This window comes from Tiliqua scincoides, chromosome 1, assembly GCF_035046505.1.
Source record: "Tiliqua scincoides isolate rTilSci1 chromosome 1, rTilSci1.hap2, whole genome shotgun sequence".
Taxonomy (NCBI): Eukaryota; Metazoa; Chordata; class Lepidosauria; order Squamata; family Scincidae; genus Tiliqua; species Tiliqua scincoides.
Genome location: NC_089821.1, coordinates 296,161,830 through 296,173,778, shown reverse-complemented (window position 1 = coordinate 296,173,778; position 11,949 = coordinate 296,161,830). Strand labels below are relative to the sequence as shown.

Below are 11,949 nucleotides of genomic sequence, written 5' to 3'. Positions count from 1 at the left end.
CCCTCGCACAACTCTCGCCCTGCTGTCGGAGGCGGCCTCACGCTTTTTTCCGATTGGTTCACGTCACCTGTTTCCTTGTCCAATTGCGTTGCGCCTCTTTAAAATCCCCCGCAGGCGGAAACAAGCGGTTTCCTTTTATCTTCGCTAGGATTGGTAGGATCCTGTGTCAATTTGACTTGGGAGGCGGGGCAACTCAATATCTTGATCTGGGAAGAGGCAGAAGAGAATTGGGGGGTGGGGCCGGCGGCGGAAGGCTGTCGGGTATCCTTCCGGTTCCGGTCCCCCTTGGAGAGTTTGTTGTGCTGTGTGTGGTGGGGGTACCGCCTGCTCCTTCTGTGGGAGACCACGTGACTAGAGGCTGGTGCCAGGTGAGTGTGGGGCTGCCTAGTTGGTCTCAGCCCAACCTGTGTGTGTCTACTCAGAAGTAAGTCCTATTGTAGTCTATGGGGCTTACTCCCAGGCAAGTGTGCATAGAACTGCAGCCTCAGAGCCCCAGTCTTTGCCTGTCTACTCAGAAGTAAGTCCTATAGTAGTCAATGAGGTTTACTCCCAGGTAAGTGTGGATTGAACTGCAGCTTCAGGGCCCCAGCCTATGCAGGTCTACTCAGAAGTAAGTTCTATTGTAGTCAGTGGGGCTTATTCCCAGGTAAGTGTGCATAGAACTGCAGCCTCAGAGCCCCATTGTTTGCCTGTCTACTCAGAAGTAAGTCCCACTGTAGTCAGTGGGGTTTACTCCCAGGAAAGTGTGGACAGGATTGCACCCTGAGTCCAACCCACATCATGGACTTTGAGCACAATCCTATGCACATCTACTTAGAAGTAAGTCATAGTAAGTCAATGGGGCTTACTCCCAGGTAAGTGCGCATAGGATTGCAGCCCTTGTGTGGCCTTGTGACTGCTGCCTGTTGCATTAAAAAAAAAACAACCTAGCATCTTGGAATATGCTTCACCTGTTAGATTTCTGCCTGTCATATTTGTTGGCACCCCAGAGACTCTGCTGCAAAAAAAAAAAAAAATTGGTACATTAAAAAGGGTGGACTAGTGTTTCTCAAATGGTGGGTCATGAGCCAATTTCAGGTGGGTACCCATTCAGTGTGTATTTTATTTGTAATGTGTTAGACTTGATGCTGCCATGGTATGCGACTGCATTTGGAGAAATGTTACAGGGCTGTACTTATAACAGGCTACTATGTATATGCTTTTAACAATGATAGACAATGCAGGGTAACCAAGCATCCTCTTTTTCAAGGACATGTCCTCTCTTTAGCCTCTTTTCTTGGAATAGGACTTAAATGTCCTTATTTTCCCTGTGAGCAGGCAGGCTCCTGCAGGCAGTGCATAGCCTTCTAGTAATTAACAAGTTGTATTAATTATCCACAGTAGAGTTTTAAACTTAATAGCAAGTGATACAGAGTGTAAATTACCCACATGAAATCTATATACGAGTCTTTCTTTAGCTTTTTCATCATGTCTTGTGTTTTTCTTGGATGCCCTACTTTTTGGGGTGCCTGGTCCTCTTTAGTGGTTATGACATCTGGTCACCCTGTCTGAATGCCCTTACTGAGTCAATGGGGCTTAGTCCTGGTTAAGTGTGGATAGGATTGCAACCTTTGGGAAGTTTGCGGGATATTTTTAAACAGATCAACAACTGCTTGGGAAAGTTCTTTATTTTGATAATTTTTAAAACTTATACTAATAAACTTTTAATTTAAATGACTTGATTTTATCTTTGGGGGCGTGTTCAAAATTTTCCTGCTTGATGATGTCACTTCTGGTCATGACATAACTTCTAGGTCAATGACATCAGTTCGAGTGGGTTCTGACAGATTGTTGTTCTATCAAGTGGGTCCTGGTGCTAAATGTTTGAGAACCACTGGGGTAGACTTTTTCCTTGCCTTGATGCTTTAGTGATTCAGCTCCTGTTTTCTAAGCAGAACCAGCTCAGTACTCCCTAGTACCTGAGATGGTATGCTAAATGCTGCTCCCCCTTACTTTAATATTAAGACTAATATTAAGATTGAGCAGTGTTTTTGGGCTAGGTGCTGTGCTTTAGCTTTTTTATCTAATGAGCCTAAACCAATCCTAAAAGGGGGGGCCTAACTATCACCAAAAAAACCAAGTTAAAAGCTGAAAACTAAAAACCTAAACTCAACCTAAAAAAGCTAAAACTAAAGCCAAGCTTAAAAACTCTGAAAACTAAAAACCCAAAGGCACTTGAAGCTAAAATAACTAAGGATTACAACTAAAACTAGAGATTAAAAACTAGAATAAAAAGCTCAAAACTCAAACCTAAAAACTGAAACCTGATGTTTCAGCCACAGTTTTTCTCAGGCACTAGAACTTGGTGCTGTTCTTATACAGGTTGTAACTGATTGCCTATTCAATTAGTGTAGCAGTGCAATGCTACTTGGGAAGCACCCAGGGCTTAGAACTTTGGTGCCTGAGGGAGAGTGCTAAAAGCAGAAGCACTCTGAGGGTTTGAAAGTTAGAACTTGAGCAGCAAGGAGTCAAAGCAATGAGAGACATTCATTCAGAGGGTTGATGCAGGGAGAGCTGAGCCGGAAGTAGGACGGTATGAGATTGAGAGAGAAGTCCGTCCTCCCGGCTAGCTTCCTCAGACTTTTATTCATTCTCAAAACACATGATGCAAAGCTATGCAATAGGGAAAATTACTGAAGGTTGCTGAAATCTGCACTGCTAAGCAACCTGCTGGCTCTGGCTTGATTGCAATACATTTCTAGATAAGCGCTTCTTCATAACATCCTCTGTTTACTGGCTACTGGGCTTCAGCCTTTGCAACTGGCCCACTCTGGTGTGCCTGAGTGGGGGGGCAGCAGGTTTGCCTGCCTGTCGGTTGCCATGTTACTAAGGCTAAGCTCAGCGCCTGTGTATAAACACTACAAATTAGGGAACATTGTTGTCAGCTGTTAGCCCCACCTGGCTCCTTACTCTCTGAGTAACATTTTTCAGGGCTGGTAGCCATGCATTATTAACTCCCATTGTTTCTTTTTCCTATTCAGATTGTTTTGATGCTTATATATTTCAGTTGCTTCTGTGTACATACGTGCATGGTAATGTACAGTATTAAACAACAATTCAGTGTGTTCAAAATCTGCTTTATGTTTTGTCACTGAGTTTTCTGCAATTGCTGATTTAGATTATTAAGACTATTTGTACAGTATAGTGCTTTTAAACAACAACAAAGGTGCCTCTAAAATGATTATTGGGCTGGGGCACCATCCTTATGAGGAAAGGCTACAGCATTTAAGAACATAAGAACAGCCCCGCTAGATTAGGCCAAAGGCCCATCTAGTGCAGCTTCCTGCATCCTGGTGCCCTCCCTTGCATCTGGCATTCTGAGGTAAGCAGCTCTTCAGTCTCAAAACAAGGCTCCTGAGGGGAGACAAGATTGAGAGATACAAAATTACGCAGGGTTGGATAGAGTAGATGGAGAGATGCTCTTTTCCCTCTTACACAACACCAGAACTAGGGGACATCCACTAAAATTAAGTGTTGGAAAGTGTAGGACAGACAAAATATTTCTTTATCCAGCATGTAATTAGTCTGTGGAACTCCTTATCACAGGATGTGGCAATGGCACCTGGCCTAGATGCCTTTAAAAGGCATTGGACAGATTTCTGGAGGAAAACTCCATCACAGGTGTGATGGACATATACAGATTGACTGGTCACTCATTGTGAGGGCTGCATGGGAATTTTTGTGTCATCCAAATTGGCCATGGATGGCAGTTTTTTCCGCCTACCCAGACTGGCGAGGGAGGGAGGTGTGTTCTGTAGGTTTCATGTTTTAAAAATTGGTCATTTTGGCCTGCTGCAGCAGAGCTCTTCTTGTGTTCTGAACAACAAGGAAGTCCCTAAAAAGATGTACCTAGCAGAATAACTCAGGACAGTAGATTGGTGCCTTATCCCAAGGAGACTTACCCTATGAAACAAAAAGACACACCAGGAAGTATTCACTGGAAAAATGCTGCTCTGGGGTGATTGGAGCAATTGCTCTTCCCCCTTCCAAGTATAAGAGAACCATCAATTAAAAGGTGCCTCTTCACCCAGAAGCAGCTAGCCTATGTTTCTCCCACTCCCTGGGTTGGAAAAGGGGGATGACACAGAAGAGCAAGGTAAAGAAGAGGAGAGTGGAGGGCTAGAGCAGAGAGGCGGCAAGCTACAGTACCTTTCTTCTCTCCCCCACACAGCCCCTTTCACTCAGTGCCTCTTTCCCCTTCAAATTCAGCGCCTTGAAAGGGAGGAGTGGTGGAGGCAAGTGGATGGCTGAAGATGGGTGCCCCACCTTGCCAGTCTGGTGCCTCTGCTGCCCTGTTTCAAAGGCTGAATTATCTGTTTGATTGGTTGACTTGAAAGGTGCCCTTTATTACTTAAGAAGCAGATTTTAGAAACATTTGATGCTGCTCCTCATTTTGTTAAGCTTATTTTGCTGCTAACTGTCCTGAGTGCTTATTCCAGGGGTGCTCAATACGTCGATCGCGATCTACCGGTCGATCGCCAGGCAAAATGAGTCGATCGCAGGCTTCTCTCCCGTCCACGCATCCCTGGGAGCGAGCCCCGTTGACTCTACTGGGGCTGACTCATGAGTAGACCTGGAGAGGAGATGCTTGCAGGCTTCTCTCCTGTCCACGCATCCCTGGGAGTGAGCCCCTGGCAGGCTTGTGAGCCCAGGGAGGGAGCACCTGGCAGACTCCTCCCTGGGAGAGGAGCCACTGGCAGGCTTCTCTCCCATCCACGCATCCCTGGGAGTGAGCCCCATTGACTCTACTTACCTTTCCCCTGTTTTTGCACTGGTATGTATGGAGATCTGCCCCCCCAACTTCCATCTGTTGGTTCTGTATGCAAGGGGTTTTGCACTGGTCTTGCTGTGATGTCTATATAGAGATCTTCCCTCCCCACACCTTTCCCCTGTTTTTGCACTGGTCTGTATAGAGATCTGCTCCCCCCCCACTTGTATTGGAATCGAGGAAGATCTGGTGAGGAGGTAGATGTGGTGTCAGCAGTGGCCCCTTTAAGGGTAAGGCCTGGGCATCCAGCAGAGTGTGCTGCACAGCTGCAGCCACTTGAAGGCAATAGGGCCCTCAGGGATATAAGAGCACCTGAGGCAGGAAGGGCTCCACTTATTTATGTGAGACAGCCATAGTTCCACCATAGTCATCAGTTCCATAGTCATCAGTTCCACCATGACTGATGAACATTTGGAAGTGTGCTTGAGGCTGGCTGTCAGCAGCTACTGTCCAGACTATGCATCCTTGGCTGATTCACTTCAGTGCAAGTCATCAAAGTAAACTCAAGTAATTACAAAAAATGTTTATAGTTAATTATGTTGTGTTGTGCAATATTGGCTCCTGCGGTTATGCAAGGTACACCAACATACATTGTACACATAAATGTTATATGTTATGATGGCGCGAACATTGTAAAAAAACTCTGGTAGATCTCCGGGCCTTGCTGGATTTCAAAGTAGCTCTTGAGCCAAAAAAGTGTGAGCACCCCTGGCTTATCCATATCATCTGTAATGATGCCTGTTGTGACATGTATGTGCTTATTTTAAAAATAAATGCCTTTTTGCTTTCAAAGGTAACTATTTACAGCCCAATCCTATCCACGCTTTCCTGAGAGTAAGCCCCATTGACTCTAATGGAACTTACTTCTGAATAGACATGCATAGGATTGGGCTGTAATTCATTTGCAGACCTGTGCAGTTGTGACTGAGTAATCTACTAAAATTTAAGCTTAGTTGACCTGCCTTACAGTATTATACAGGAGTGACAGTATTACTGTTTTCTTTGTTAGTAGTAAGGAAGGGGTGGCTGCCTTTCAGTTGTGCTAGTTTGCTTTTTCCATCCCTTGTACTGAACTGGTGACCTTTTTTTCCTTACCCAGGTTGTGGCACTTTTGTAGAAAGTCATTCTTTGGAGGAATTTGCCACATCCAAGGCTTTTCCCTTTTCTGAGGCCCTTAGTCCAGGGGTGAAAGTGCTAAACTGCATTTCCCCCTGAGCCTTTCCCTTCCCCCTATGCTTTGCAGGCCTCATTCAGAAATGGGTGGTAATCTGCTCCCTCCACAATGTTTTCAAAAGAGCATTGAAGAAAGATGGGATGGTGTAGGTAGGATAAATCTGCAAATTATTCAAGCTTTTCTGCTTCAACCACATGTTGTAGGTTTCAATTAGTGGTGGTGCAGAGAACTTAATGTTTTGTCTCCTAATGTAGAAATTGTTTTGGAGTACATGTTCAAAAAAGATCTTGTGTGATAAATTAGTTTAGCAATCTTGCCATACACTCTTTCTAATTTAGTGCTTGAACTTGCTGTGGCATCTACTTCCACACGTAATTCTGTCTTCTGTTCAAAGACAGATCCTGCAAAAGCTTGACATGAATTTGTAAGGAACACAAGTGGAAAAGCAAGCAACTTGAAACAGCACTGTGAAAAAAATTTATTAAATTACATTTGAGTATACTTTTGGATCAGAATTAATTAAATTAGTTAAAACTGCAGTTCCTGAGTCCATGAATAGGGAGGCATGACCTGTATAGGAGTGAGTAGATTGTTAAACTAGCAGTGGATGTTTTAGTGCAGTGGTTCCCAAACTGCGGGTCCATGGACCACCAAGTGGGTCATGTTCCAGTTCTTGGTGCATTGTGAAACTGACATGGCAGATTAGGGTTGCTATATGGTATGCACATTAAGAGTTAAACAATCTGCTACTTGCAAGGAGCACTGCTGCCCAATCACTATTATAGCAGCAGATGCTAGAGCAGCTGATAAAGTGAAACCTTTTTTAGGTGAGGCCCAATGCTAAAGAGTTTGGGAACCACTGTCTTAGTGTGAATGATTATGTAAATAAGACTTGTACATACTGAGTTGCAAAATATCCTTCCAACCTCTTAATCACACCAGCATGCTTGTATGCTTGACCCTGTCAGTTGGAAATTGCAGTTTGCAGATGTTGTGAATTCTAAGCGTAATAATTGGTTTCAAAGGAGCTTTGGAAAAGTGTGCCAGAATCAGTTTCTGACAGTAACTTCCCTTTCTTGAATCCAGAGATTAAAATGCTGATTTAACTTCCCTTTGAACAATTTTGTTCTGCAATTCATTTTCCTCCAGGATGCATGCAAGATATTTTTATGTAGGTGGTTTATTTAATGTTCCATGTTTGCCATCTAAATAAGGTATTAGGGAAAGAATCCAGATGCAAAGAAGCTCTTAATCATTCTTTTTTAATCTGATTTTAGAAGCATAATGTGGACGGATTTATGACAACAAAGATGAAAACAAAGAATTCAGTGTTCCTGGGATAGCAAAGAAGAGTTCAAAATACAGCTCTTCCATCTCTCATGGTACAGTTGATTTCCAAAAGAATATGATTTGATACCATAATGTTTCATCACATGCACAAAGCCATATTTAATGACCTTAGTGAAAGAAACCTGGAGGCAGAGCACTTAAAGGGCAATTTTGGCTTGAAGCAAAACCTCTGCAGCTCTAAAGAGCTGTAATCAGAGCTACTTTGATGTGGCTCAGGAAATTGTTTTTAATAGCTACTGTCTCAAGGCCTTCATTAAAGAGTGTTTATGGTGACCTGTGAAGGAGCTCTGTGTCCTGTGCTTACCAGATTTGAAAAGCTAAGGCAGAATATTCATTAATGACTTTGGAACATGAGAAAAGTTCTGCTGGATCAGGCCAAAGGCCCATTTTAGTCCAGTGTTCTGTTTCCCACAGGAAACCCAGCTTTCTGCAGCTCTTAGGAAATCCGGGAATTTAGCACTGCATACATTTGGATACTTTATCACTTTGTATATAAGTAAACAAACATTTCTATGTGTGTTTGTGCATCAAGATCTATGCTGCATGGTGAGCATCTTCAAGAGACTATTGAAGCATTTCTGCCACTTGCTTGATACCAGAAACTGTAGCAGTACTGTTGTCAAAATCAGATGTGATTCACTAACTGCTGCTATTATGAGTAAAAAGTTGTTCCTATAAACTGGCCACGTAATAGATATGGACACAGCTTAACTCTTCACTGGAGGGTGATAGAACTTCTGTCCCTGAGACGATTGATGAAAATGGCATCTTTGCATTTGGTAGAACTGTTGCAAGAAGCAATATGAAGCTGATGAGAAAAGACCAGTAATATCTACTGATCCGATTCATTTATGAAAGCTGAATTAAATATCCAGGGTTAATGGTAATAGTCCTCTGGATACCAGTTGGTGGAGAAGAAGTCTGTAGGCTTTCTATAAACATCTGACTGGCCTTAGCTGGAAACAGGATGCTATACTAGATGGATCTTCGGTCTGATCTAACAGCACATTTTTATATTTGTGTAGTGTATATACACGAAGAGGGGCAACCATGTTAGTCTGTTGTAAGAAAAGCAACAAAGATTCTTATAGCTGCTTAAAATCTAATCAAGTTATTGTGGTGTTTCTATAGGCAAAAGCCTACACCTGTCAGGAAGACTCAGTAAAAGCTCTTGCTACAAAACATGGTTCATCCTGAAGGAATTGCACTGCTGCTACCCATGCATTGCAGTAAGTCTGCAACCTTGGAACTGCTCTTAGTTGTGTTTGTACTCTGGGCATACTGGGCTTGCAGAGACAGCATCCGATCGAGGAAGCCGAGGCAGGACTGTAAAAGTTTCAGCAGCTCCATGTGCTATGTTCCTCTGACATACCTAATACTGTTGCCACGGAGATAATGATTGTTCCGGTGTCATTATCCATCTATCAACAGTAAGAGTAACTTTGCTGTGTGATATTTGCTTGGCAGATGGAAAATTTCTGCTGAGCACTGAAAACTGCTACATGCCTATCTTGACATTTATTCAAAATCTGTATGTTTTCATGTTCTGAACATAGTCCAATTGGCGATAATGACCTTTTGTTTTTGTTTTCAGGTTAAGCAACTCCCAAGTCTTGGTTTTCCACTTACATAATTGACGATGACATGCCACAAATGAAGCTGCTCAGGAACTGTGTTAAATGGCATACTACCTGCAGATGATAGCTGTCCCAGATTTGGAAGCCCAGCAACAGGAGAGTGAGGACAGAATAGGGGAGTATTTGAAGAAATAAAAACATATTATGTTCATCTATCACAATTTTTGGAAAATATTCTCAAAAGTAGCTTTTGGAGGGACCGGGGAGGAGGGACCAGGAAAGATCCCTTGTTTGTGAAATTTATTCTATTTATGCAATTCTGTATCCAACCCATTGTATTATGCTACCCTGAGTGTAGGACATACTCCTAGTATTTGTACAGAGAAATTCCTTCTCCTTGCATAAGCATACTGGCAGCTGGCTCCAGCCCTTGTGTCAAAGCAGCAGCTGTAAAGGCGTTTTCTTGTGCTTTTCCTGAATAGCTTAGACTGGGCAGAGGTTTCCATTGTGCCTTGCACAAGTTATTGAGATAGTTGCTGCAATAAATTGCTTCTTAAACTGCATCAGCTAGTGAAGAGAATAGGATTAAGCAGAAACAACTACTTTGGGGCTCACTCTGTTCTATAACTAAGAAACTACTGTACCTCTTCTCCATATCTGTGGTTTCGCTTATCCACAGTTCACAAATTAGTTGGTAGCCTTCCTAGTCACTTCCTGGAAGCATCGTCACTGCTGTGCTGTCTCTGGGTTATCTTGCTACTTGTGTCTGTTGGCAGCCCTCCAACCCACGCCCTGGTAGCGTTTGCTCTCCAAACCACTTCTGCCTCCTGCCAGTGTTCTTACTAAGAACATAGAGTTAGGGGCAACTCTTACAGGGGGGAAAAACAAAGAGGTATTATCTGCTTCCTCTTATCTACTTCTTCTAGCGTTCTCACTGTTCACATTTGTTCTTGGCTAGTGGTGCTGTGAAATTAATTTTGCTTAAGAATGGCCCCAAAGCGCAAAAGTAGTGATGCCTGCAGTTCTTCAAAGCCTAAGAGAACCCGTGAAGTACTTACCATCAGTGAAAAAGTGCTAATTCTTGACTTGATACAAAAAGAAAAAAAATCATATTCTGAGGTTGCTAGGATGTACGGCAAGAACGAATCTTCCATTCGTGAGATGGTGAAGAATGGAGAAAAGATCAGGTCTAGTTTTGCGTTGGCACCTCAGACTGCAAAAGTTACATCTACAGTACGTGATAAGGCATTACTTAAGATGGAAAAAGCGTTGAATTTGTGGGTTGAAGAGATGAACAGGAAGCATGTACCTCTTGATGGTAAAGTGTTACGGCAAAAGGCCTTAAGCCTATACGAAGACTTTAAGAAAGAATCCACCGAAGGGCGGGAATCCAAACCATTTGCAGCAAGTAAGGGATGGCTGCATAGATTCAGAAACAGGCACAATTTGAAAAATATAAGACTTACTGGAGAGGCTGCATCCACCAACAAAGAAACTGCTGCCCCTTTAAAACCAGAAACCGTGAATGCCTGTTGGGATAACTTATGGACTGAAGTTGTGAATGATTTCAAAGACTTCCCAGCCATTGATGGAGAAGCTAACCGAATCGCTCACATAGCAAGACAAGTTGGTGGGGAGGGATTCGTCAATAAGCTTAACGAAGGTGTAGGAAAACATCGAGAAGACTTGACGAATGCGGAGTTAGAAGAACTTATCAAGTCATCGGCAAAGGAAATTAAGCAAGAAGAAATCGAAACAGAACCAGCTGTGTGGACATGGGAAAAATTTGGTGAAGTGTTTCAGATTGCACAGACTTTAAAGGACAAAATCGTGGAATATGATCCTGTGATGGAACGCAGCATTAAAATCACCCACACAATCACCAAAGCATTACAGCCTCTCCAGCAAATGTTTGATGAGCTGAAAAGAATGAAACGACCTCCCATCATGAAGTTGTCCAGAAAGGTTGAAAAACAAGCCAAGTTCACTATCAATATAGGTGGCAATCCCCCACCATCAATATTGTCTGCTCCAGACAACACCCAACCATCAGCATCTTCTGCTATTTCTCCAGCTTTCCGGTTCAAGGTATCAAGAACACTCAAAGAAGATGATCCTGAATTATCCCCAGACTGAATCTTGAATCTGGAATGTACATGGTTCTGCATCATGAGAAAAATCCTCAGGTGTTCGTGCTTCTCTGAAACCTGGGATTGAGGCTTGACCTTTTTCTTATCTCTTAAGAATTTGTGGTATTACCTGGCAGTGGTTACCTGAAGATAGACTAGCAGTTGGTTTTTATATTTGCAAAATAAACAATGGGAACATGTCCAATCCTAGCAAGTGTCCTGCACCTAGCAGAGGCACCTTGCAAGTCCAATTCCCCCCTTCCTCCCCCATTTTGCTTAGCATTTCAATTTGAAAAACTGTTCTGGAGAATTCAGAAGCTTGCATGCTTCTTAATGACATTGTAGCTGATCCTAATAAAGCGATTGCATACTGTCCCCAACTTTGGGTGTTGGATTTTTTTCTCCCCCTAAACAAGCAGGGAAGGAATCACTGCATAGATAGAGGTTTCCTTCACTCACAATTCCAATTGGTTTTTGGAAAAGAGGATGGAAGATGTTTAACGAAGCATCTTGATTCCAATGGGGATTCATAACATGCAAGTGTTGTCTGATAAACAGGGAAACATTTCCAGAAAGCACTGGGGAGGAGAGTGCAGTCAGTGCTGCAGCAGTGCAATTCCACCAGAAGGTGTATGCAGGGATGAGCAAGAGCACATGGCAAGGAGAGACACTTAACTCTAGGAGGAGAAGCAACAGGTAAGTGAGCAGACACTGTACAGTACCTAATTACAGAGAAAAGGCAGGGGTGAGCTCACTCCTCTAAGTGAGCACCTACTTAGTGCTCAGAGACCAATTGGAGAAAAGAGTGCTTCTGAGCAATACAAATAAGTGCACACCCAAGTCCATGCCAAAGCTAGGGCTGCCTGACAAACCTGAGCCCTCTTCACACCTTTTTTGTCACAAACTAAGTAC

At 43.1% G+C, this 11,949-nt stretch overlaps 1 protein-coding gene and 1 non-coding gene across 2 annotated transcripts; both read left to right on the top strand.

Moving 5' to 3' along the window:
- Positions 1 to 266: 266 nt before the first annotated feature.
- Positions 267 to 11,417, top strand: LOC136636887 (uncharacterized). The gene is made up of 3 exons (XM_066612215.1): positions 267 to 368; positions 7,259 to 7,363; positions 8,926 to 11,417. The coding sequence occupies exon 3, from the start codon at positions 9,896 to 9,898 to the stop codon at positions 11,042 to 11,044; it is 1,149 nt and encodes a 382-aa protein (XP_066468312.1). The 5' UTR covers positions 267 to 368; positions 7,259 to 7,363; positions 8,926 to 9,895; the 3' UTR covers positions 11,045 to 11,417.
- LOC136638387 (small Cajal body-specific RNA 13) lies at positions 8,564 to 8,837 on the top strand. The gene has a single exon (XR_010793610.1). It is a non-coding gene; the product is annotated as a small Cajal body-specific RNA 13 (non-coding RNA).
- Positions 11,418 to 11,949: the final 532 nt, after the last annotated feature.

Bases quoted from the DNA above. Each gene is read 5' to 3' on its own strand.
- LOC136636887 (XM_066612215.1), top strand. From the start codon at position 9,896: ATGGCCCCAAAGCGCAAAAGTAGTGATGCCTGCAGTTCTTCAAAGCCT.